Source organism: Hippocampus zosterae, chromosome 11 (genome assembly GCF_025434085.1).
Source record: "Hippocampus zosterae strain Florida chromosome 11, ASM2543408v3, whole genome shotgun sequence".
In the NCBI taxonomy this organism is placed as follows: Eukaryota; Metazoa; Chordata; class Actinopteri; order Syngnathiformes; family Syngnathidae; genus Hippocampus; species Hippocampus zosterae.
This window is the reverse complement of record NC_067461.1, coordinates 9,668,601-9,696,319: the sequence shown is the minus strand read 5'-3', so window position 1 is coordinate 9,696,319 and position 27,719 is coordinate 9,668,601. Positions and strand designations below refer to the sequence as shown.

The window sequence follows — 27,719 nt, the reverse complement described above, 5'->3', positions numbered from 1 at the left end:
TTCTGAATACACACATACACACATACACACACACACACACACACACTCACACACACACAAGAAATACACAAATGTTTAGCTGACCAGTCGCTAACCTCTTCACTGATGTAACAGGTTATTTGAAATGGGCTAGCAGTAGCAGCCTGTATGCTTTCACCAACGTGGTTGAGTTTTCTACAATTAGAATTCACGGCCCTGAAGTGAAATGTATTTTAAAATGTTCGACCTGTGTCCAGCAGCTTACATCAGTGTAATTCCATCCTTCTTTTTTTTGGCCGGGGAGTGGGGGGGTGATAATGCAGTATCAGAAACAGCTTATCTTGACTTCTGCAAACCAGTTGTCACCCGCATTGCGTCATTAGCGCGAAACACAGGGTGCCGAGACACTGCCAACGCAGGCCTAAATCACAGCTTTTTACATTGTCGTCTTGCTGCAAGAAGATAAGGCGCGTGTATCCATGCTCTGAAGGATGTGGTTGTGTGTTTCGGTGAACAATAAGGTGATATATGAGTTGACTCGTTGACTTGAGTTGTAGGCTTGACGTGGGCCACAATGCACCTGTCTCATCCATCGTGGCGAGCAGAGGAGTAATAAGCGCCACAGGCGGGTTGTATTCTTCCATCATGTCAGCCTCCATAGAACATCTAAATTTCCCGCACACACAACAAGCCTTTAGACGTAGGGAAATTTCGCTACGCCGACACGTGGAAGTGATTCTTTACATTCGTTGATCCTTTTTCAAGATTTATTTGGATCTTTTTTCAAACGCTTACTGTTTGATGAGGAAACCAAATCCCAAACAAATAAATGGAGGCTCTGGAGAAAGCTTTACCGACATCTGCATGGTAATTTAAATACCTCAAAAGTCAGTTTGAAATGAAGGAAAGTTATTGTTTTAACCTAAAATATTTTTATGCTGTGGTCGAACGGTAGCATATTAGTTATCTATTGGATATGAGGCTCAGCTTTGACCCTAAAACGTGCATGGGTGGTGGTATGCTATTGCTAGCTCATTAATCCAAATGCAAATATTATGCTAGTAGCATGAGGCTTAAACTTGTATGTTTAGCCAGTGATGCTAACAAAGGTAGCTACGTGCTATTTTTTTGTTTGACGTCAAGTTGAATTTTGCTTTTGGATGTTTGTAGTCACGAACGAGAGAGGACGTTAAGAAAATTGGAGTTTTGCATTAGTGCTATATAATTGGCTAGTGAGCTTTTTACATCATCACGATATGTTGGCGAGCTTGTTGGGCATAGCAACAGGAACGAAGAGATACAAATGGTCTTTTAACCCTTTGTGCTCATTTTTCACTCTGGCCTGCTCTCATGTACGGCTCAGTGCAACTCTTCACCACAACCACGTGCATACGGTCCATTAAGTGCCTCCGAGTGTTGATTGAAATAGCCCCTGACGGTGTATTGAAGTGACAGTCCTCTGATCTGCCGTCCCGTGGCCGTGCTTAAGAGTGGTGGCTCTGTCAGCGCATCAACTCAATAACTCTGACCTCGGACCAGCACTTCCAGGAAAAGCTGTCATTCGATACTCAGCATCCGTTTTCCACTCTCTAGGTAGACGCTCGTTCTCAAAGAAGCATCTTTAACTAGTTTAGTACGCGCGTGCGGAGTGTGAGGCTATCCAAATTGACTTTGTTACCTTTCTAAAGGACTAGATGCTTTGCTTTAACCCCCACTGAGTGCTTCGCATTACCATTAAATGCGCATACTTCTTTCCTGAGAGATTAGACATAATTGTTCCGACCTCGGTTCACACTCACACCTATGGGCAATTTAGAGTCTCCATAAACCTGCCATGTCTGTTTCTAACCTTCGGTAGGAAGCCAAAGTAGCCAGCCAAACTACACGCATGTACTCCACTGTAATGTTTTTTTTTTAAATAATCATTGTAAAAGTTACTGTTTGCTTTATTGTTAATCCGAGATTTTGTGGATGAAATGTTGCTTATTCTAACAATCCTACTGAGGTTTTATTTGTTCTTAGAAGTGTATTGCTGCCTGGATCAAATGCCTTATAGGCTGTTAATGACCCACAAGTCATTGGTTCCCCACTGCTGTTCTTAACTATAATTAAAATCAGCACGACTCAAACTGTAATCCACGCTTGTATTGTGCGCTAACATTAAGTGGACTGTTCTTTCCTGTTAGCGTACGATAAGATAACACAGTTATGGCGTTGAAAGAGAATTACACCAAGAAAACCCCAAAATAAAGTTGGAACATTAAGCTTCCAAATAACACTTTCGCTCGCAGTTTTCAGGTCCAATGGAGCTGTTCACAGGGGGCTAATTAGCGGAAAAAACAAAGATACCTTCGATGCGCAGCGCTAACAAGGTTCACGCGGCGCGAGAAATCGCGTTCCGCGCAGATGCTGCGACTGTGAGCTGAAACATAATGCCTGAATCAAGGGAATAATTGGTTCTGCAAAATTTCACAAAATAACAACCACTGATAAATTTGTGACATTGTGGGGAGTGAGTGGGTGGGGGGGGGGGCAAAATAAGAGTTGTGATATAATGCAGGGAACATAGGTAGTATGGATACCTGCAATCTGGATGTAATACATTGTTTAAGTTTGTTGTAAGTGTTGCGCAATCGTAAGGCAAAAGATCAATTATTCATCGTTTCCGAATGATAGGTTATGGCACGAATATGGGCCCACTGAGAGGTGTATGTTTCCCCTAGCCACCGTCGTCCTCCCATCTTTTATCCGCATTCTCTTTCCTCTATTGTCTACCTTGACGGATGGAGGAGGCTCGGCTGCGTCCGGGAGCAAAGCCTCGCTATCCCCCAACACGTCTTCGTCATGATGGATGCCACTCAGCCTCCGCCCTCCATGGCTCAGCTTGACTGCCAGTGAAAGCCTTGGACACACTCCGAAACACAAGCAGACATAATGGCAGAGGAAATGAGGGTGAATCGAGAGCCGGTGAGGCGGGATAGATTTTCTCCCGTCTTTCTTCACCGTATTAACTCTTTCTTTCACTTCACGGGTGGCAGGAAGGCGCACCGGCCAAATGTACGTGCACATGTGGTATTTTGGGGCCTACAAATTCACGAGGACATCATGAATCATTTACAGTGAAAGCAGAGATGTGGGCAGCAGTTAAACCGCATTCAGTGTGTGTGTGTGTGTGTGTGTGTGTGTGTGTGTGTCTCAAGCCCTCATGTGGACTTGATAAGTTCCACTGACATTGTGTTTTCTCTTGGTGGTTGCAGAGTGTTCCAGTTTGGGTCCACTGTGTGTTTCTCATTGGCCGCCGAGCCGTAGATGATTAGAGCGGAGTCCATCCATGAAATGCCCTTTTGCGTCCCATCGAAACGAGAGGATGTGTGCACGACATCAGAAGCGTGACAGACGCACAGTGTTGTTTTAGCTGAAGTTTTCACCGTTGGAATAACACCAACCGTCTCCAAAATGTCTCGTAGCGAGTTCGATTTATAGATGATGACTGTGCTGTGACAAGCCATGGGGTCCCTTGGAAATGAGATAATGCTGCATGATGACTTATTTCCTGAAGCCCACATGAATAAACACAGAGAGCGTGAACGTTGAGGAAAGCAAGACGATAGCAAAGTGACACACGGTTCCCCGCTCCTGACATTCTCCGCAGCTGTTTGTTCTACTCACTGCGAGACTGCGGTTGATGTGAGATTTCAAAATCGGAGAAATGTTAAGCATGTCTACAGAGACAAACCGATGCGCTTCGCTTAGGCGCCGTTCAGAGTTACTGGCAGATTTGTTCTTTGTGGATGATTATATTTGGACCGTGATTAAAAAGTCTGATGGCGCACTTTTCAAGATAAACTGGATTTTATGAAGCCAATTCAAGTAGAAATTAATTAGCCTCATAGTGACAAGGTGGAACAGTTAGTATAGTTGGAGTTGTTGCGGTGATGTGTTGGAAGATGATGCTAACTGTGTTTTTTTGTGTTATATCCTCAAATATGTGAACTGAAATGTTCTTTTATGCCACACATCGGCCTCTTTCCTATGTGGCTATAAACTGGGTACTTATGAGATGCATGTAGGTGAGAGTGCTTGGAAGGTAGACTCGACAAATAAATGTGCGTGAATCTGCTCGATTGTTTTAAGTGACACACTGTGCAGTGTGAATGTTGCCGTTGTTTTTTCGCATTTTTTTTCGTATTATTTTTTAATGTGATGGCGTTATTAGGAGGTTGATTGGGTGACTAAATACCCACTCGGTTGCCTATTACAGACTTGCTAAACACAGGTTTTATCTATGCCAACAATTCTTGTTGCTTTTCTCATTCACTCGTATATCATATCTGTTTATTTATATATGTATGCTTCCCATGTACACTGCTGCTCTCATTCCTATTGCCTCATTTCTTTTTCATACTTCTGATATACAATATCCCCATTACAACACTCTTAAAGCCTTTTTTTCTAGCACCTTTAACTGCGCTGTAGGTACAATGTATCATGTCAACATTATTTCCTTACACTGTATATCAACCGCCCCCCCGCCGATCACGACAACCATCGCAACATGTGGATGTGCTTTAATATCAGTCCTAAACACGGAGACAGAACCAAGACACAACCGCGAGAAATGTTTATAATTTACGTAGCGTGAAAGAGAACGTGTAGAGAGAAAGAATGACAACGGAGGGTGGCGAGATTGTCTTGACCACACACAGAAACACTTATTCACTCTCTCTGGGCCACACACACGCACAAGCACGCGCGCACACACACACACCTGTGTTTTGGAACGCACCCAAAGGCCCTGCAGCTTGAGTCCTCACCCCCCCCCCCCCCTCCCCCAACTCCACCCCACACACACACTCTTAACACCTCCTCTTTTTTTTTTTCATTTGCTTGACACTGCAGCTTTATTCTCCTCTGCAGGTCTTTGTATCACAGCCAACAAAATGTCTGCACATCATTTTCTGAACAAATGGTTCTTTATACTGTACACTCAAACCTCAGGTATGAGGAGCGATCAAGAGCTAATATGTGTTATTTAGTTTATTCTCATCATGGCTCTTCTATTACTTCCATGTAATGACTTAGTTCAATGTTTGTGAACATTTCTCTGCGGTTGGCTGCCTCTTCAAAGCAGCTGTAGAGAGGGTGCACACTTCCATGCCAGGTCTGATTATGCTATCGCCAACGCCACACCTTGCATTGTTTAAAATACTTTCCTTGACCTACTCAAAGACCATCCAACCGACCGCCCGGACAAACCTTTTTTCTTCTGACCATAACTAAATATAACTTTTCACCCTTTCAACCTACCAGCATACCAATCTCAACCCAACTACACACACTTAAGTACCTACCTGCTTATTAGTATTGCAACATATTGTGACTGCTTACTGAAAGACTTGTAATTATGCAATCAACAGTAGGGCGTTAATCCCTCCCCCCCATTTTTTTTGTTGAATCCAGTCATTCATTCATTCATTCATTCATCTTCCGAGCCGCTTGATCCTCACTAGGGTCGCGGTGGGTGCTGGAGCCTATCCCAGCTGTCTCCGGGCAGTAGGCGGGGGACACCCTGAATCGGTTGCCAGCCAATCGCAGGGCACACAGAGACGAACAACCATTCGCACTCACACTCACACCTGGGGACAATTTAGAGTGTTCAATCAGCCTGCCATGCATATTTTTTGGAATGTGGGAGGAAACCGGAGCACCCGGAGAAAACCCACGCAGGCCCGGGGAGAACATGCGAACTCCACACAGGGAGGCCGGAGCTGGAATCGAACCCGGTACCTCTGCACTGTGAAGCCGACTTGCTAACACTGGACTACCGGGCGTTGAATCCAGTCTTTTAATATAATTTTTCACATCACAAAAACAAATGCGACTTTGAATGTGAACGCAACACAATACAATATAATACATGCTTATTTATATAGCGCTTTCACACTAGCGGCAGCTGTAACAAAGCGCTTAACAAAACAGTTAACATAAAGTAAAATAATAAACACAACACATAACATAAATGTGACCCGCATGCACGCAAAGCACGACGTCGAACCATGTGCCCAACGTTACTACCTCCGTCATGTACAGTAAACCTTGTCCTGAAATGCCACTGAGTGCTTCGATGTTTTATTTAGGCAGTGGAAAAATACACCGAGTAACTCATTGGGCTATTTCAAAACAATTTGTGTTGTCATGTTTTGTCTGTTAATGTAAAGCCATGACTCATTTGAACAGTGGGTGTATCTTTTACTGGTGATGTCAGGTCGAGGGACGCATGGGTGCGCTGTGTTTTTTTTTTTTTTTTTTTGCCTGTGTACTACTTTTTTTTTGGTTTTTTTTTGCTGTGAAGGGAGGAAGAACGTAGTTGGCAGTTAGTGGCAGCACACTGCCACTACTTTTAACAGTCCCCCACACACCACATTAACTGGCTTAATGAGAACGTAATCAGGCGCATTCCCGTGCCTGCTTTCTGTCTTTTTCACTCCTTGGATAAAATGAAAAGTGTGTTGGCAGGGTCACTTACTGCGCAATTGATTCTCGAAATGTCGAAAATAAACACTGTTTGAGCACCCTTGAATAGGCACACTGTGTGCACCCTTTTTGAAAGTGTCAGCAATTTTGCTTCGTGCGACATTCACTAGACATAAAATTTTGATGTTTTCTCAACCCTCATTTTATCGCGCTTCACAAGACACAGATGAATGTTTGCCTGCATGAAGGTCGCTTCGGCGTAAGACCCTGAAAAAAAAAGAAAAAAAATACAATCCAAAGAAAGATTGATTGTCGTGATGGGACGGTAAAATGAGAGCAGTTGAGAAAGCAGCTACAGGAGGATTTCTGAGCCAAGTCTGCACTGCCTTCAGAAAGTCAAGCTTTCTTGTTGAAATACAGTATTTCTGTCCTGGACTTTCAGGTTGTTTTCTGAAATCCAAGTGTTCATCTTGCAGACAGACAGCTGCGGTGAAGCTTCAGAAAGACACCTGTGGAGTAAATTTCACAAATTCTTGATTGAAAAAAACATTCATTCTTTAAGAGAAAAAAAAACAAATACTGTAGCTTTTGTAATAATTACCCAAAGGGCAATTCTGTAACTGCATTTTATTTTAGCAGTTAATGCAAGCAAAGACATTGTGAACTGAACTGTATCGGGAATATTCTGAGTCATTCTCATGCATGATGCATACAACGTTAGTATCTCGTGGGAAAATAATATAAGCAATCCATCAAAAAGCCCGATCAATCTGTCTACTATTTGAACATCTGCCGACCGTGAAGGCAAAGGTTGTTTAAGGCTTTGAAAGATGTGATTGTGTGTCTTGGCGTGGAATGCATGTGTCAATGCAGTTGTTTCATTTCTGATGTTTTCATTGAAACGTAGCATATACTCGGCTATATGTAGCGGTGGACTCCCACATCGCAGCGCCAGATGCCTTGAGGCTTTCCACTGGAGAAGTTTGACCCATTTGTCTTTCTCGATGTCCGAAATAACTCATTCGGCCTCTGCAACCACAAATAATAATGCCAACCGATCGTCGAGTTCTCACGACCTTTGTGTCTCAAGCACGCAAGGGTTTCAGTATAAACCGGTTCTTTGTGGGCTTATGATTCCAACTGCCATTTAAATTTTGTTGTTGTTAAAGTTGTTGGCTCTCAAGGGGAAGTTTGACTGTTCATGTTGAGGATTAAAAAAAAAAAGGTGTACTACGCAACTTCATCAGGACTGTGGCTTGAGGTTATTCTTATGGCCCTTAATTGCTTTACTAAGCTAAGTGACTGTTGGCCGGGTCTCTCCCAGACGCAGAGTGCCAAGATGTAACTCCGCAATTTGCGAATGATGATGCGGAGCTCAAAGTAAATATTACCTGCAATATATAAAATCTGTCATCCTCACAGTCTACTTCAATGGCACTCAAGAGAGCATAGACGCCCGCCGTCAACAAACAATCCAAATTTGGATCAATGTAAAACATCATCAGCATCTGACCTTCGCGTAAGTCTGGATTTTCTTGTAGTATTTTGTCACGCCAATCCTTGACACATTTTGCCACAAACGATGCTCGATATCTCCACGCAGACCAAAAATTGTATCCCTTTCTTTCCTTTTGATGACCTTTCGGCATGTTCTAATACAACAATTCTGCCATCCAAAGAATAGTTTCATTTCAGTTTCGATACGACTGTGAAATCAAAACACTGTTCAGTCAAGACTGAGCATCGTTATTTTGGCAAAAGGCAGAATGAATAGATCTTAAATTAGCTGAGCAAAATTTAACAGTCGAGCGCAAATCAGTTACGTCCTGATTGCTTCATCTTGTCACACAAATATAAAAAACACACACAAAAGCAGACTTTACCTACCTGGCATAAGTAACAATGTGTCTTTTTGCCACTGCGTTTATGCAACAACACTAAGCACGTTCTACCATGCTGAAGAGCATCGCCATTTATGCAGTTTACCGAGATAGCGATCGGAGGTTAATGATGTGAATCAGACAGGAACCAGACATGACTTTTCAACATAAGGCTAATCTCTCCACCAGGCGCCTTGAGCTATGTCTGATAGCCTTGCTAATTACGCCACAGATTCTTGTAAACAATCCTATCAGCGCACAACAACTATATTATTTGAAGCCCTAATGTGACTGGCGGATTGAAATTCATACAGCAAAGGCACACCTAAAAACATCTGCGCTAGCCCATCATTAAGGGCTACAATGTGAATGAACTGTGAGCAGCGTCACTTTTGGAAAGTCTGGCTACCTAATGAACAAACTGCCCGTGTTGCGCATGAAGGTCAATCTAGACCAGGTCTGGCACAGGCACACTCAGTTCACATACCCTTAATATAGAGAAAATACTTTCAAGCATCCCTTTGTGTTTGCAAACCGATATCATTCCAATACTGCATTCACCTGGAGCCAAACGGTCTAAAGTTCATGCAAATGCTGCGAGACGCCGGCTCGTGACGAGCATCCGACTGTTTTGTTTTTATTGCACCCTTTTGGCTGAATAGACTTGTACAAGTCGGGTGCAGTTTGCTCCTGTTTAATCTCACATTCTTAGAGTCCGAGGTTGACAGACAGATTAAAACACACACATTTGGTATGATAGGAGATTAGAACGACATCAGCATCAGCAACCATGGAGAATGTTTTTTTTTTTGGGTGGGGCGTGTTTGAACGTCTTTGTAATCTTGGCACATACAGGTTTGTGAAATTGACTGAAAGTGCAATGATGTGCACGCCAGGCTAGCAGATAAGTGTCACTTAAGAAATACTGTTTGTGTTCACTAAATGTCTTATTATTACGCAATGGCGCCAAGTAGTTCACCGTGCGGTGTTCACTACCTCGAAATGCTGCATGTCAACACTAGCCTCGATGATGGGAGAATAGGATGACGGAAATTTTTTAGGGATTTTTACACATTAACAATTGTGTGTGTGTGTGTGTATGTGTATATATATATATATATATATATATATATATATATATATATATATATATATATATATATATATATATATATATAGTGCACCACTCATGTGCAGAGGCCCCAAAGTGGAGGGGACATGTTTTGGTCTTCACTAACAATGTCAGATTGCCTGTTAACTGTAAAATGTCTGTTTTGAGTGCGGGAGTACTGTATACATTGCAAGTTTAGATTAACCCGCTGACCATATCCATCTTTGTGGCGAGCGCTGTAATTGTGCCTTATTTTAGGTAGTTCATGTTTCCTTGAAAATCCACTTCCAAACTAATCAGCAACGTCAAATCGCTCGCTTCCAAACTGAGTCAGCTTAGCCTTGGAAAAAAAAAAAACGAGTCAGAGTGTGGCAACCACAGACTATGTAAAATACAGCATGCACCCCCACAGAAATGTTCTGTTTGCCATTTTAAGAATGTGTAAATGCAGAAGCCCCGCCGAGCCAAATTTAGTTGGAACTGTCAATGCGCAGAAGACTGCTGACTCCAAATCATGACCGCTGTGATTATTCCCCAAATGAAGACGGAGGGACAACGGCCATAAAGGCTTTCTAAACAGAAGCGAGAAAGAGGACAATTGTTTTCTTGGCGCGCGAAACGGACTCTCATTTATAAAGCTACTTTCCACAACTGCTAATCCAATCAAACGGCACTAAAAGTGGTGGAGTAGTTGTCTCTAGCCAATCGTATTATAGCATGCTAATGGGATTAGGGATGTTTTACAGCATGGATTGAATTTTACAACATAAGCATGTAACGTTTTAGTCACATCACCCCTGTCTGTTTTTTTGCTTCTTCTTCGAATTTCCCATCAAACAATCATGTATCCTCTGGCATTGGCACCCTCATTTAAAATCATCCCTTACTGTCACCTGCTTGAAAAGATGAATTAGTCAACGGATACAATGCAAGGTTCGGTCGACCGAAAGCTTTCCTCTGTTGTGGAGCTCTTATGTAGAAACCAGACGGCGATGTAGTCTTTTGCTCAATGTCCAAGTCAACAGTTCCGGTTCTGTTTCCCAGTGCTCCTTGTAAGGAAACATGGAGCCTTTTGAATATTTCGGAAAATGTCCAATAAACAACGATTACCACCCTGCTAACAGAATTGCCCTTGGAGGAAATGACTCGTACGCACAGCTATTGACGATGATGGATAAGGCAGCAAATCAAGACAAAACCTGTTTTTTTGCCTTTTTTTTAAATGCCTTCTCACCTCATAAAGCTGCATGACACATTATAACCTCAATTTTCTCTTTGTGTAAACCAAATTACGCTCAGGAGAATGTAATCCTGCAAAGAATGATGACCTCGTGATCATTTTGGGGACCATCGTGCATCCCCAGGAGCCCCTTGTCTCATGAAATCACTTCGTACTTTGCATCATGCCATCGCTCGCCACAGCGTACGTGCACATTAAACAAGCAGGAGTCATCAGACGTGGAGCACTTGTGTCATCGAGATTTATAGATTGTGGAATTCGCGGTCACGCTCAAGCATCTTTCGTGGACGCCCTTAAGAAGACTGTTTACTTCTGTCCGCCTTGCGGGAGCCCCACGCGTGTACGTCAGTCTGTTTGTCAAGACGGGCCTCATAGTTTTGCGGTGCCGTGTGCGCCGAAGAGGGGGCGGAGCCTTTCCGAAAAACGTTCGCAAACCATTTCAACTGCAGACAAAAGGACTACGCTAATTAAAACCGTGGCTACTTTTGCTTTCCTCCCGCCGCACTCTCATTTTCCACACGCATGCCTCATTGCTATCCAACATACTCCAACACGTGCATCCTAATGCTCAACGCTTATGTTCCTTTCGACAGCGGTTTCCCTAATGAATCAGGCCCAGTGACAACCTTTCACTGACCAATGTCATGCAATTAGTTTGGTCTTTGTGTGCGGGCTCAATGCGGGGAACTTAACGCCCGTGAATGGGCAAAGCGCGGCGATTAACCCGAAGCAGAGATAAGATGACGCTGAATAATGTCGACACTGTAAAATAATTCGCCATACAGACTTGACAGACTTTTCACAAGTTCAATTCAACACGTAAAACTCATCTGGATTCGCTAGCGACAATGCAGGAATGAAACGCTTTGGATTTTATTTGTCATTTTAATCATCTCTGACAGTTAGCGAAAGCCCTAAAATTGACCATCTCATGAAATGACAATATTACAGAAGAACCAATCTAAATGTTTTTAGTGTATTAATCAGAGAAAGCATTTCTTCTGCTGATTTAACATTCATATTTTGTTGGACACTACATTTGTGGCTAATGTCCATCTCATGTCTTCTTGTCTCTGCAGAGATCTGAGCGAAAACCTCATCCAGTCCATCCCAAGAAAAGCTTTCAGAGGAGCCACAGACATCAAAAATCTGTGAGTGGGCTTCACTCGTGGACTCAACGTATCGGTATTGATGTAAAAATTGATCATTATTTCCAATAACAGCCTATTACATCAGTCAACATATTTGGTATCGTTTAAGTAAATAAGTAAATCGAGGTCTCCAGACGGTATCCATCTTCGACAACGACAGTGCTTGTCGCTGTTCTGGTTAAACCGAAGCCTCATTATGTGAGAGGCAAAGTACCCCCTGGCTTAATAACCAGCCAATCGCGTCACATGTATCGTCAATCAACCATTCACACTCGCAGTCACTGTTTTAAATCCCTTTTCAAGAATCACATCTGATAGAAAAGGCGTGTCAAAAATCAGTTTGAGGTAAAAGAGATGCCTCGTTAGCGTGAGACGATCAGAGTTGTTCGTTTGTTTATGCACCCCCAGAGTGTGAAGGTGCTTGTGTATCATACTAATAACGATATTGAATGCACAAAGATGCCTCATGGAGTTAGCGATTTAGTTATTTTTGGCGGTGCATGCACTATATCGGCTAATACTGAAAATGATAAGTCCCCTTTCCGCTTTCTCCTCTCTCCAGTGGGGGGGGGGGGGGGGGGGGGGGATACATGAGCTTCAATGACCAGTATTGATTTACCTTCCGTCCATCAGTGTGCTGTTTACTGTTTGGATAATGATGAGCAGCGTTGGGGGGTGTTGTGTGTTTCCTAACAAGCCCCCCTCTTTGTCTCGCAGTCAGCTGGATAAAAACCACATCGGCTGCATCGAGGACGGCGCCTTCAGAGCTTTGCGAGGCTTGGAAGTGCTGTGAGTATCTCCTTCCAGCGCAATCACATTCCACTTAAGGTCTCTGTAAAATGAAGACATTGTTTCGCTACCACGAATAACCATATCTAATGTATAGACATAATTATAGTGAACCTCTCCTCAAAGCCTCCCCCGTGCGTGCCTCTTGAGGGGGCCAGCATCATGAGTGCCCAACCACCATTAACTCATTGTTCTACACAGTTGACAGCAAAATTCCCCTCGATCACATAAACAGCCCTCCAACCCCCTCTCGCCTCCTCCTCGCTGCACCCGCTTCTATCTCGGGGTCAGCTTGTCATTTTGACAAGAGGGCTCCCACAACCAAGCATTCCCTCCAGGACCGATTGCTGTTTTGTTGCCATTTTTTTGGGAGAAAAAGAACTAATCAGCAACATACATATTTGCAAGACTTTTGTTTGAGCTCTCGCCCTTCAACAAAGAAGTCACCGGTGCAGATTGGGCCACGGGGGCTTCAGCAGCCTTGTTATTTTTATACCAAAAGACTGCTTTTTTCTCTCTCTCTTTTTTAGGGGGGTGGGGAGACCAACAAAAAGCCATTAAAGGCTGCTTTCATGGTGTGGATGGATTGCAGATGTAGTTGATAGGTTGTCATAATGGTGTAAAGGGGAATTGGGGGTTGTTTGTATAAATTTTTAGGGGGTGGGGGGCAGGTTGTGTTAAAAGATGGGGCGGGTGGAGGGGTTCTGGTTGAAATATGGTAAAGGGTTATTAGGCTGATTGAAATGACCTGATTCCCTGGCTGCAGCTGATGCTCATGTGAATTGGCCTCCAGGTCGGGTTGATTGGGAGTCTGACGCGTGTGTATATTTGCATGCGTGCCCGTGTGTGTGCGTGCGTGGGAGGTGTAGATGCTTTCCCCCCATCTGTGGGGAATGAGGTGTTATATTCACAGCGGGGAGCCGCCACGGGACAGAATAGCGGCAAAACGTTCTTTGTGAAGAATATGTTGAGCGCTGACCATGTTCTTGCTCTTTTGTTCTCGCAGAACCCTGAACAACAACAACATCAGCAGCATCCCCGTTTCCAGCTTCAACCACATGCCCAAACTGCGAACCTTGTGAGTGACACCTACTCTATTCGCTGTTTGAAATAACACTGCAAATTGTCTCCGTCGAGAAAGTGCCGAATTATATAGGGTCTTTTGTTCCAGACAGTGTTGGGGGCCCCGCCAGAACCACAAACAACCACAACGGGGTCTGTAGCAAAGCCAAAAGCCATTATCCGCCCCGCCGCATCTAAACAAAACAACAACTGGCCCTTATGGACACGAATATCCCCTGGAGCCTTTTTGTGTATTGTGCAATGATATGATGACTACATGTAGAATTATGTACAAATGAAAACAGTCATGGCAGCTGAAATGCTGAAGCCTTGTCTCCAATACCTTGTGGTAGGCCTCAGGGCTTCTTTTCTCCCGGTGGGGGTCCCGTTTTATAGCTTTTACTATTTGCGTGTATTGTCAGCATCCACGCACATGGACACATGCTCCAAACGCCAGCGATAGCTATTCTCGACAAACGCAGCATACCAGGAATGCCATGTTTGGAGTGTCGGGTTTGGACGCCTCTTCTCCCTCGTCCAGAATGCCGCGTTCATAATCATTCGCGTAGCGTATTATTTAGTGAGTTTGGCCGCGGCGGTCGCTTGTAATGAACTCGAGGTTAGAGCAGACACGTTTGTGCTATTTGCGTCTGCACTCGCTGTCAAATTGACTGGCAATTGAGGCGGGGAAGATCTTCAAATAGCTCAGTTTCTTCCTTTTTTGGTTTGCTTTACAGCCGTCTCCACTCCAACAATCTCAACTGTGACTGTCATCTGGCCTGGTTGGCCCAGTGGCTTCGACAGCGGCCTACCATCGGACTGTTCACTCAGTGCACGGCACCGCCAGAGCTCAAAGGTCTCAATGTGGCCGAGGTTCAGAAACACGAATTCAGCTGCTCGGGTAAGATCTCCAACGTGTGACAAATGCCACAAACATTTTTGCATTGTTTTATGTGTAAACACCAACTTCTGAAAACGGCTAAATGATAGAACTGCAAGAAGCTTTTGTGTTCTCCTGGGAGCTACTGTGACCACTGACTGTAGAAGTTGTTACAGGGGAACACTTTTGGGGGATTTCTTTCCCATTGACTTGGCCCTGAGTCAAAACGACACCACCATAAATCCTTTTTTAATTGTAGACCCTTTCCTAGATTGTTGTCATAATGTGTAGAATTCAGAAATAGTAATGCATTGAAACAAGCTTAACTTTAATGGAAAAGTGAACCGCTTGATCCTGACAAGGGTCGCGGGAGGTGCTGGAGCCTCTCCCAGCCGTCTTCGGGCAGTAGGCGGGGGACACCCCGAATAGGTTGCCAGCCAATCGCAGGGCACACACAGACGAACAAACTTCCACGCTCACACTCACACCTAGGGACAATTTGGAGTGTTCAATCAGACTGCCATGCATGTTTTTGGAATGTGGGAGGAAACCGGAGTACCCGGAGAAAACCCACGCAGGTCCAGGGAGAACATGTGAATTCCACTCAGGAAGGCCGTAATTGGAATCGAACCCGTAGCTCTGCCCTGTGAGGTCGACACGCTAACCACTTGAACACCGGGCCACCAAAATTAAAACATTCATTAATTCATTCATTCATCTTCCGAGCCGCTTGATCCTCACTAGGGTCGCGGGGGTGTGCCGGAGCCTATCCCAGCTGTCTTCGGGCAGTAGGCGGGGGACACCCTGAATCGGTTGCCAGCCAATCGCAGGGCACACAGAAACGAACAACCATCCATGCTCACATTCACACCTAGGGACAATTTAGAGTGTTCAATCAGCCTGCCACGCATGTTTTTGGAATGTGGGAGGAAACCAGAGCACCCGGAGAAAACCCACGCAGGCCCGGGGAGAACATGCAAACTCCACACAGGGAGGCCGGAGCTGGAATCGAACCCGGTACCTCTGCACTGTGAAGCCCACGTGCTAACCACTGGACTACCGGGCCGCCTCAAAATTAAAACAATGCTCTAAAAATAAAAAAATAACAAATGTGCCTCAAGAAGTGTTATTTAAATTTTTAATCTATTGCATCGTCATTCGAGGTTAAAAAGACAATACACACAACACCGCTTTTCATAACAAGTGCTAGTTCATATAGCAACAAGACGTTCACGGGAATGCCAGCTATCGGTTAGCATTAGCATTCCACCCTACTTCAACCTCTCGAATTAAACTCAATTCCACTCACTCATGCCTGTAGCGACTGTCAACACATCTCCGATTGACCTGAAGTACACTCACATACACCTTATGTTTGGGTGACTGTATTTGGATATTTGGACTCCCCCCTCTCATTAAAAAAAGTCAGTAAAATGAAACACATTCTAATTGGTCCCATAAGAACCAATTAAAAAATTTCATGAATTTATAAAACCCTCCCGGACGCCTGGACAAGGGTTTAAAAAAAGTGGACATGTCCCGGCAATCAAGGACGTTTGGTCACCCTACCTTATGTTGCGTCTAGCCTTTACCAGCTAATCAGATGTTTACCAGATGTTTACTACCAATAATACTTAGTGTGCATTATCTTAAGAATTTGACCTGCTTTCAGAACTGAACAAGGATCCTCAAATGTCGGTCGGACCTAAACTGAAATCTTGTATCATGTCACAGGGGGCTGCTATCAACTAATGGCGTACGCTAGCTACTCCTCAGCTAACCTGGCACCTTCAAAATTAAAAGACTTGTTTTGGCGGCCTCTTAGGATGCTACAAAAAAGACCACAACAATACACGGATAGGCGTGACCAGAAGACTTTCTCAAGAAATTTAGTGCAATTCCGAATTTCACAATCATTGCAAAATTCAGATACTCAGTTTTATTCATTCTGTGTTTTTGCTTGTGTCAAGATCATTTTGTCGTAACAGAGTATAAGGGAACATGTGCATGAGGTTATCATATCGGACAAAGCAAAAAGCCGAATGTGAACCGCCACTCCCCCACAAGGCCATCTCGCTACAACACCAGCTGCGATGGTTGGTTGATGTGTGTGTGTGTGTGTATACACCGCCACCCCCGCTCCTCAATCTCTCTTTCAGTCACTCTCCATGGGTTGTGATTTTTATGCAGCCATACAGCATGACTGCACGGACCATTAACTATTCCTCGCCCAGGGAAAGTGACTCAAAGCGTGGGAGTGGAACCCTCGGCGATACGAAAAGCGAGTAGGGACTGTCCGAGTGCAAGATAAGGGTAGAGAAAGTTTAGGCTGCACTTCATGGGAAGCTGCAGTCCCCATTCCCAATGTGATTAGTTGCCCGAGAGTTTCAATAACTAACCATCATGATTCCCACCGTGAAAAAAATGTAAAAAAACAGGACCAGCGTACGTCAATGGAGCCTATACTGTAAAGTCATGCAATTGTATAAACGCACGTGCATGAACAGTTGACCACAGGTTGAACTCCCTTTGAAGAACTCATAAGGCGACTTGCTTGCTGGCATTCACGCACACGCACACACATCCACGGCCACGCTACATATTTTTTGTATTTTTATCTGCTACAATATGTGTGTGTCATGTGTATGTGCTGAGACCAGGCCAGGCCACCTGCGGGGGATTTGGGGCAGGGTGGCGCTGAGTTGAGCAGAAAGGACGATGGAGAAGCAAAGTAAAAGACGGAAGAATCGGGGAGAACGTGTTTTTGGTTTGGCCGCGCCATTCTGACATGTCGTCATTCCCTTTCAACTGGAAAAGCGTTCCAGCATTGTGAATTTTCAGTGCATAATGAATGACAATTTTACTACTTCACACTCATCATTCCAGTTGTCCTTTGAAGTCTTTTATACATTCAAATCTGTGTCTCATTTTCAGTTTCAAGAAAGGTTTTTGCCATCAAAGCAAACAATCAATCAATACAAAAGCTGTTTCGGTGCCACCTGACATTCTTTAAAATAATTTTTTTTTTAAAAACTAGATAAAAAGCTGTAAAACGCTAATTGCACAACTTCGAATTTTCTCAATATATTGTAAATTCATCAAAGTTTTACAATCCGTGAAAACTACGTTGAAAATGATGTGGAATAATTCTGGGCTATTTGACAGAAAGAAAATGGCTTTTCCAGAAGACATCATCATCAAATTGAGGTTATATTGCCCAGTATAGAGCGCATGGGGATTGTAATAAAACACATCAATTGATCAATAAATATGAGAACTCCAAGTGAATTTCGTAGAAGACATATGGTGTGTAGCCAGCGATAATATTGTATTTTGGATGAGGAGATGAGAGAGTTCAAACGTGAAGACATGCCACGATGCAAATGGCAGCTCTTAGCAGTTTGTGTGCGCGCATATAACACCGGGGAGATGGAATTGGAATAAGGTGGCCGTGAAAAGGATAGAATGGGAAAAACAGACCTTGTGCGAGCGCACGATGACATCAAAAAGCTTCGCTTCGAATCTACCTGTCAGCGAGCTGTCATTGTTCACGCTGCTCCAGCTGCGCTATACACTCTCCCTGATCCCCGGCCTGTCAAACGTGGCGCGTTCCATCCGATGGGAGCTCCGCTGTGCCCTGTACCTGATCCCAGATCTGTCAAACCTCTGACATGCCGAGATCACACGGCCTCGGATCAGACTGTGTATTGCATCCGTGTCCACACAGGGTTTGCTGTTCTGTTTACCTCACTTACCGTTCTGAGACCGGCCAAAATATTTGGTACACGATTTAACGGGATGCGTCAAAACTATGTACCCATTTTAGAAATGCCGCAGGCAAATAAAATGAGATCCACTGCAATTTTTCTTTCTACCATTTTTAATAAATTGTGGTACAGAAAACTAGAACGGGCTAACTCCATCATTTTGCTGGAGATTGTTTTCAAATTATATGGCTCCCACTGAATAATGACCACCAAAAGTTAGGTGAACTCATGGACAAGGCCAAGCAGCTGTCAAATCTGTCAGTGTTTCATGAAAGATGATAAATAACATTCACTCATACTAGCATCTTGAAGGCACTTACACAAAGCTAATTAAAAAAAAATGCTCAGTGCAATATTTGTCATCATCTAAACTCATCGGTGCTGTGTCTCAATCAGTTGCCATGTCGCCTCACACCATTTTTAAAAAAAAACCTTCACATAAACATTCTTTCAATGTTATCTATCTATCTTCAGTAGAGTGATTGCTCTGTGTCAATAACTTCCACCAGCCTTCACTTTTTCTGTTACTAACATGCCCCCCACTAGCTGAGCGAAAGATGGAGAGCTGATGAAATATTAATCGTTTGAAACCCAGATTAGTAATTCTGTGTAAATGAGCCCATTTAAAAGTCTGTTTTATTCATTTTATCTGGGTTAGACTTACATCCACACATCTTGTACTCACACACGCACGCGCACACACACACACACACACACACACACACACACACACACACACACACACACACACACACACGCACGCACGCACGCACACACACACACACACACACAGAGCTGCGGCAGAGGCGCCCGCTCTTCAACGCTTCACTGGCAGCTATTTGAACAGGTACCTAGAGACAGCGTGATGGCTTGATGTGCTCTCTATGCAAATTGAAAAGTTGAAGTGTTAAATAAAAGAGAGGGGAGGTGGCATTGGGAGGGGTGTCTGTTGCTGAATGCGCACCTATTCCATCCACCAGGGAGCGCCGACTCAGGAGGAACATTTGTGGGGAGATCAATGCGTATTATTGAAGGCCTTCAGTCATCAGCGCAATTGTATTATTCATGTCTTTCTTCTCGCTCTCACCACGCGGGCGCCTTCCCTTTGACGGATAACCCAGTTTCTTGTTCATTGATTCTCGAGGATGTACAACTTTAGCAGAACGTCAACTTCATTTTTTGTTCACAATGTCAAAACATGCCCGGAAAGGATCGTCGGTCTTTATCTGCGTTTCAGTTTGCAGGCGTCCCCACTACTTCAACCTACTTCATAAAACCAAATGGCTTCCCTCGTGTCGGCTTTTCTTTTCTCCAGCTGCATCCTTTATACTCCATTAACCAATTCTTTTGCTTCCAGGTTACCAAGATTCCTCCAGTCCTCAACCTTGCAACACAGGTGGAGGTTCCTGTCCCGCCATGTGTACCTGCAGCAACAACATTGTGGACTGCAGAGGGAAAGGTTTGACTGACATCCCAGCCAACCTGCCGGACAACATGGCCGAAATGTAAGCAGCGCCAAACTTAGCAATTAATGTGATCTTCTTTTAAGCTACTGGAGGCAATTGGTCTAATAATAGAGTCCTAATAATAACTTTCTACTGTCTGCTCCCCCTTCTCCGAAAGACGGCGTTTAATTATGATGGCTTTGGAGATGCACTTTCTTTACTTTTAACACTTTATCCATAGCCAGTTCAATGAGTGTCTAAATGTTTAACTGTTTTTTGGTGTTATTCTTCTTCTTGGGCTCTTGTGATAGTTATTCCCAGTCATCATAGGATTCAGTACAAAACGAGTTTCCTCTCCTGGTTTAGTACAACATGAATAGAACGTTCACAGCAATAACAGTTTGTTGTTGTTGTTTTGTTTTTTTTGTCCCAACATGTTTCCAAACCAAAAACACTATGCGTCCATTTCTGACTGTCCAGTTCATGGTTACCGTCACTGCCATCAGTCTGTACCACAGTCAGAAATTGTGGCGTAAACAGTCCAGTGAGGAAAAAAAACAAGAATGTGACATAAATAAACGTGGAATTCTGCATTATCTTGACTGAATTAATCATGTGCACCCCAGAAAAGTGAAGTTGTTTATATTATTCCTTGGGAGTTTCGTCTCTTGACTTGAGCAAAGTGATGGATTCCAGCGTAAAGAAAGTCGGAGCGCCAAGCGCACTGAGGCAGAGCGCTACAGGGCATTTCTTGCCATGCGCACAACACAGACATGCATTCAACTCCATATACATCCCTGCGTATGCACTTACTATTTAAATCATGCATCTAATATGCACGCAAGTTGGGGGGGGGGGGGGGGGTCGCCCCTCTTGCTGTTTCTAGCTATGCGTCACCTGCTAGAAAGATATGCGTCCATTTACACTTGGACAAGACGTCTTGCAGCAAACGCAGAGACTGTTCACACTTATCGGCTCAGATGGCTGCAAAGCGCACGTGAACACTTTGCTCGTTTTTCGGTCCGTCGAAATCTGTCTGAGCATTGACTCTGTGCACCCCAGGTGCTATCAGGGCGCTGTCTTTCTCTGGAATGCAGGGTTGAACTTTTCAAAGTACCGGTAGTGATTTTACCCTTTACGGTAGGGGCTTCATGCCCCTTTGTGGAACCCTCATGAATCTGAGTGATTTATGAACTGAAGAGACTCCAGCATCCGCGATGCGAAGGCGACACATCGAGTTTCTAGGTCTCCTTGTCCCGCTGCGGTCTGTTTATAAATACCCAGCAAGTATGGAAGCCCCCCAACAACCCTGACCCATTTCTAATCCGCTGGTGTGCTTCATTTCCTAATTTGGATGTGCAGTTCACACTCTCATGACCACCCACAAAGTCTTCTTCTGGCATAACTTTTCATCGTTGGACTTCTCCATTTTGTTCAGACTTTGCCAGCTTGTTGCTACACTCTGACAAGGAAGCGTCCCCTCGTGCATGCCGTATTTCAGCACGACGGACAAAGCGCGCTGTACGAATGCAGGCTGCCTGTATATCCTTCAAGTTGTAAATTTGATTTTCCCAAATGAAGTTCTTCTTCTTTTCAACATGCCCAACCCAACTGAAGTATCGCGAAATGTGCAGGATTTAGCCACTCATTTTCGAGAATGTCCAAATGTCAGTTTCATTAGAACGGAATTGCAACCTAATTGCGACGGCCAATCAAAAATCAAAGATTTCACTCCCCCAAAATACATTTCCAGGTATGAAAGGAAGGTCCAGCTGTCTGCTGCCAAGCCATTCCAATCAAGTATATACAGTTTTGTTTTACAATAATACATAACTAGATATTTATAATTTCATCTGTATCCATGGCTAAAACAGTGAAGCGTGGAGAGTCTCTGTCACATGCACAAGTAAAGTCAATGACATGAGCTATCATTGCCAATATCCTTTCAAAGATCCCATACTTCTTCCCATCTATTTCTCACCCCTTCTTTTTGTTGTTATTTAGCTTCAGGGGCCAGGACAAACTACTTCTTTATTACTACAGCGCATGTGGAGCCTCAAAATATTGTTTCCCGATAACAGCAGTTTTCCATTAGCGTTTGTGCAAAGGCAAATCGCCTAACGTGTGGGTCTGAATTGCCATTGGTTTTGGGGGTTTTTTTTGCCTTTTTCACAATTGTCCAGTTTCATAGTCTTCAGCCGCATAGCTTGGTGTGTGATGGGCCTTATAATTCACCTTTTTGTTTCAATTCTGAATCAACTCTTCCACATTCATGGGCAACAGAAACTGACATTTCTAGTTCACGTTTTGTGGTTTTGCATCACATTGGATTAGAATTTGAACGATCAGTTATCTCCGGACAGTTTGTTGTGGGCTACTACTTTCAGCTGTATACCCTACAATGGACTTTCTTACCTGCTTGAAATATGGTCAGAAAGTCTTAAATTTCATTGAAGAGCTCCTCAAGCATCTTAAATTCGACATTGATGAGCCCGTAGGCTCCCTGTAATGCACAGCAGAGCGGAATGCTTGTTTTCCCCTGCACCGTATAGTTGACCGCATCGCGAATCAAGACATTTTAAAAGGTCTCCCTGCCCTTCACATCTCATTGTGACTCCACCACGGCTGCCCCCAACAAACTCTGATTCATCTTTTACAAGCCCACGGTGAAAAACGCTCATATATCATTCGCATTCCATCGTTCCCAACAAAGCCTTACATCTTTAGGCTCGACTCCTCCTCCCCTTCTGTACTGTGCTTTCGAGTTTGCCGAATGACCATACAACCAGACAGATCAGCATTGAAGAATGAGATAAAATATCAGGAAGGATCATCTGTGATCGTGGCCTCTGTCGTTTGGTGCAGTGCGTTGAAGTTAGTTACAAAATCAGTTTCAATTACAGGAAGGCTTACTGATGTATATCAAGGCTAGCCCCATGTCTTGTTAATGAGGTACTCATACACACACGCATTCATTATGTGAAAAAAGGAAGGAAAAAAAAGAAATCACACAACCTATGCCCTGCTCTCCCCTAATGAATGCCAGTGTTTACTTTATAGCTGTGGAGATTTTGGTCGGTTTCATGCGAGAGCAGGTCCAGTCAGCCCAAACAGCGACCACAACCGATTATTATGCGCCACGGTCGGCCGCGCTCGACCTCCCCCTGGCCTTCGCCTGCCGTGACTTTCAAACTCATAAAGAAAATGCTGTATCCCTCTAATGAAAGCCATGCTCGGACTTTAATGAAAAGGATCAGAACCATTGATTGTGTTGACACTGGCCCGCAGACAGACACGCATGCAAGCGCTTAGACTGACGGATTGGATGGGAAGCATTGATTGAAGGCAGCACTGAGGGATTGTTTAGTTTTCTCGATCAGATGCGGCAACTCTTCTGTGGATTGAGGGATTTAGTCACTTGCACGTATCGATTCGTAAGGAGTGACAAAAAGAAAAAAAACTCAAGCAACACCCGGTGACTGTGTCAGAGCAGCGAGACGAGCTTGTTGCTAAGAAAAAGCACAAAAAGCCACATTGGCCCAGCGCTCAGCCGCTTTGTGAGGGCGAAGGAACCGCAGCTCCGTCACTTTGTGGCAAAATTACGGACACATCGGGACAAGCAGACTAAAACAGACCACGAGAGCACGGCCACCACAGGAATCTGTGGTCTGGAATCACTGCCATCCCAAGAATGTCAATTGCGCCGCTAGATGGACCCATATGTAGAGGATGGATGCCGTGCTCTGAGGGGGGGCGGACTCCAGATTGAACATTTTCTGAAGTTGAGCAGCAGCGGTTTATGTTTCGCAAAAACACTCGGCCCATAAACATAGCAACGCGGGCCCTCAAAGGCATGTAATAAATCATAAATGTCTGTAATTGAATGATTAAATCGTGTGGAAATGTTCTCGCTCTGAGAGCAAGCCCCTCATTTTAAGAGGTTGCGGTTACAACGATCATCAATAATTTGCAGGTTTTAAATAATCCCCATTTCCTTGTGGTGACAAATAGCTTTTCACGATCTTCGCTAGGCTAGCCCGCCGCTTCGCGTCCCTGGCGCTAGCCTCTCATTTGCTGTCGTGCTGGTGGCTGGACGGGCGGACGGAAACTCGGCTGGCCTCGGCCTCGGCCCGCTTAGCCTTGTTAAGGAGACTTTTAAAAGCTGTCAACTGACCTGCAGATAAACAGCCCTCTGCCAGCCACACCGGGGGGGGGGGGGGGGGGGGGGGGAATTGCTCTGGGACCAACTTACACTGTAAGTAGCGGCTTGGACACGCACGCCCACGCTAATGGCCTCTGTTGCCGTCTGCTCCCCTGCGACCATCTGACACTTATTAGACCTCGAAATGACTGAGCAAATGTTTTCATTGTCTGCGCGGCGAAATCTTGACCGACTTTCCTTAGGTTTCACCTCGCTGGCATCGTTATTGTTTTCAGGGTTTTTCATCGGCGATCATAAGTGCTGCAAAGTCTTTCATCAAGGAGAAGTATGACTGTAATTTCAAGGCCCTCGCAGATCCTGTTCCACGGCACACTCGTTTGCAAAATGTTGATGGGGTTTCAGAATGTTATGACATGCCTGCACCTATTGCCGCTGGAGAATAGACCTCCCCCAATACAATCAAACCGATTCCCCAGAAGTAGGGGACTCAAGTCACACGACTACTCTCGAGTCAGACTTAAGTCACCGGTTTTAGAACTCGAGACTCGATTATGCCGTTGATACCGTCGGTAAATAGACAATGGCCACTTGAAAAGTTTGCAACTCAAAGATAAGAGACATAACAGCTATGATATCGAACTTCATCCGTCACGATAAAAAATAAAAGACACACAAAGTTTGCAAAGTTTAAATTACGGATACTGGTTTGGGATCGTTGAAAAGCTGGTTGATTGTGAATGTTAGCACAGCTAACTAACCGATGTTGTGACTGAGCAAGATTGTATATGCCTTAAATGTCTTATGACTGGCTTTCCCCAAGTAATAACTTTCTTGAAATTTAGCAGTGACTTGCTTGATTTTTTTTCTTCAGCAATTTGGGATGTGCTTAAATCTTGAATGTTGAGACTTGAGACTCACATATACAACTTCTCCCACCACTCGTATAAATCAGAGGTGAAGGAGAACACTAGAAAAAAAAACGGTGTTGAATTTATTTTGTCAATTGGTTGCAAGAAAAAAATAAAATCAACCGGAGCCAGATCAATCTTATAATCAACTCTACAACTGCTTAAAAATGTATCTGGATCCGCATGATTTTATTTTGCGCAACGACTTGACAAAACAAACTTGAGTAAAAATTCAAGGAAAACTTTTTCTTCTGTGAAGTCTATTTTTGCTTCACCGGTTGTATTTTCGTTCCTCTCTTAGCCGTCTGGAGCAGAATGGGATTAAGGCAGTTCCTGCAGGAGCCTTCTCCCCCTACAAGAAGCTGCGCAGGATGTAAGTACACCAACACGGACACGCTTACACATCAAGAGGCTGCAGGCAGCCTGTTGTCTCTGTCCACTGCCAACGAAACACGAATCATTTATTTTGTCTGCGCCCAGAGAACATATTCTCAGAGTTAGGGCGGTGTGCAGCAGATGCTACGCAGTCATAATAACAGCTCTCATCTTTCCAACGCTGTTCACTGGTATTCCCCTGGCAAGTGGCGCTCCGGCCCCCGTGCGGGGGGTGTTGCGCCTGCGGGACGCCGAAGGGCACAGAGAGTGTGCTGGAATGAAACGGCTGAGGCTTGGCTGTCGGGCGAGAGTGAGAACAGCGACAGGCCGGTAGTTGAGTTGTCCCGTCAGTCAGCCGCAATCCGTAACGCCAGCGGGCCTGGCCGACGTAGCTGCAAGTGAAGCGGGGAAGAGCGGAAGGTCAGGGAGTTTTTATGCTCAACTTGAAGGCCGCTTCTCCGTTTAAACATCTAACCGTTTCTTCTCTCAGGCCGGCAGCCACTGGAGCAGGGAGGGAAAATAAAACATAGCCTTAGATATGACTTTGTTTTGGTGCAAAAACAAGTATTTTGTTCCGAAAAGGCAAGTACTGGATCGGGTGTGAGTGAAATTAAGACCGCAAACGACGGCGCCTGTGCCTAGTTTAGAGAAACCACTATGCTTCCTGTATTGAATGACTGCCGATTTAAGATTCATCTTATGCTGTATATCTGGAGTCTTTTTTATTTCTAATTTGCATAGCTCCGCTTCCTTGTACAGTCATACCTCGGTTTTCGACCATAATCCGTTCGAGAGGGCTGTTCGATCACCGATTTGTTCAAAAACCGAAACCATTGAACACGTCTGCCTACTATGCAACGCTACACGTCACTTCCTCGTGTAAGGAAGGCGAGATGAGTCAAGCGGCCCATTCAAGTGCGCTCAGTTTGGTTGAGAACCGATTTTCGGTCATAAGCCGAGGTATAAAAAAAACTCAAAATTTTGGGTTGAAAACCGATTTGGTTGAAAACAGAGGTTTTCACGTTCGAAAACAGAGGTTTGACTGTACTTTCTTCGAGGAGAAAATCAGAGCAGAATAACCGTGCCACTATACATTTAGGAAAAAAACATTTAAGGTCTTCCATGCGGTACCCCCAAAACACGGCCCGCTGCTGATTACGCATTTAGCACCAGGTCTGCTCTTGCGGTATGTCGACGTTGACCCTCCGCGCTTGCGTTGACTGAGCTGGCCGCGTGCCGATGGACTACCTCAGTACACGCACGGTTTCAACAGCACCTATATATCATATGTTGCAACCTTCGTGAGATATCATCTGCAGATGTCTTTATTATGTCTCTCCTAGGAGGTGGATAAAATATGTCAGATGTGATCTATCCCAGTTAAATATAGTCTTATGATATATAGTATATGCACTGGAGGGTTTTCTATCCTGGTGCATTCTTGGCGTTACGCCTATTGTGTGTATCTTCTTATCCTCGGAAATTACACACACACACACACACACACACACACACACACACACACACACACACACACTGCTGTCTGAGTTTACAGACACTCACTGGAGCAGATGTTGGCTCTTTATTGAAATTTCCAAACCCAAAGCGACAATATGAAATTATTTAACTGTAACCCCCCCCCCCCCACCCCCCCACCCCCAAATGTGAACTTCTGCCCCTTCTTTACCACCTGATGATTTCGTTCCAATAGTTTGCCGAGTGGACTGCAATTTTAGGACACAGTCCATCCTGTCACTCTCTCTCTCTCTCTCTCTCTCTTTCTCTCTCACTAGCTCTGCTTCCGCTGAGTGTTGCATTCACAGCCACACAAAGGATTAGTGGTTAACGTGTGGGAAGGAGGATGTGGATCCTATTAACAACTGCAATGTTCACCAGCAGCCTACTGTCAGTCATGCATATCATGTTTAATAACTCGGCAGTGCTGTAATCTGTTCGATTACTTCTACATGACTGCAAGTTTAAGTTAGTTTCAGCAAAATGCCAAGCGGGACATAAAAGTCTGTGTGGTTCAGCTATAGTGATCTATTTCGTTCATCATACATCAATGGTTCCTGACTCCATTAAAAGAAAGCGTCCGAGTTGCGATAATTGCGTTGCTTTTTGTACTAATTAACTCCCAACGCAGGCCGAAGCAAATATAATAAGTGTGGAAAGAAAATCCTGCTGCTATTTTTCCAAAAGAGGGCTGAAGCTCCGGGATTACATTTATGAGCTCCTCTTTCGATGCGACAGCTGTTATTTGATTAGCGTCATCCAAATCCAAGTGTCTCCCTGACTGATGTTCTTGACCAACAGAGACCTGAGCAACAACCAGATCTCGGAGATCGCTCCAGACGCCTTCCAGGGCCTGCGCTCCCTCAACTCGCTGTAAGTGTTCCTTCCAGAGGCCCGTCCGTGTTTGTGCATGTGGGCCCACATAAATTTTCATCTGGCTTGTCATTTTTTCCGGGTTTAAATCATGCACGTTTTGTGATC

At 44.4% G+C, this 27,719-nt stretch overlaps 1 protein-coding gene across 8 annotated transcripts in view; it reads left to right on the top strand.

The window, feature by feature from the left end:
• The window catches only part of slit1a (slit homolog 1a (Drosophila)), a 94,310-nt gene that overhangs the window by 38,941 nt on the left and 27,650 nt on the right, over positions 1 to 27,719 (top strand). For all 8 annotated transcript variants that reach the window (XM_052079365.1, XM_052079363.1, XM_052079366.1 and 5 more), the window contains exons 5-11: positions 11,764 to 11,835; positions 12,553 to 12,624; positions 13,631 to 13,702; positions 14,424 to 14,587; positions 19,691 to 19,838; positions 25,150 to 25,221; positions 27,540 to 27,611. In XM_052079365.1, coding sequence (XP_051935325.1) covers positions 11,764 to 11,835; positions 12,553 to 12,624; positions 13,631 to 13,702; positions 14,424 to 14,587; positions 19,691 to 19,838; positions 25,150 to 25,221; positions 27,540 to 27,611 — 672 coding nt within the window. The remainder of the gene's footprint in view (positions 1 to 11,763; positions 11,836 to 12,552; positions 12,625 to 13,630; positions 13,703 to 14,423; positions 14,588 to 19,690; positions 19,839 to 25,149; positions 25,222 to 27,539; positions 27,612 to 27,719) is intronic.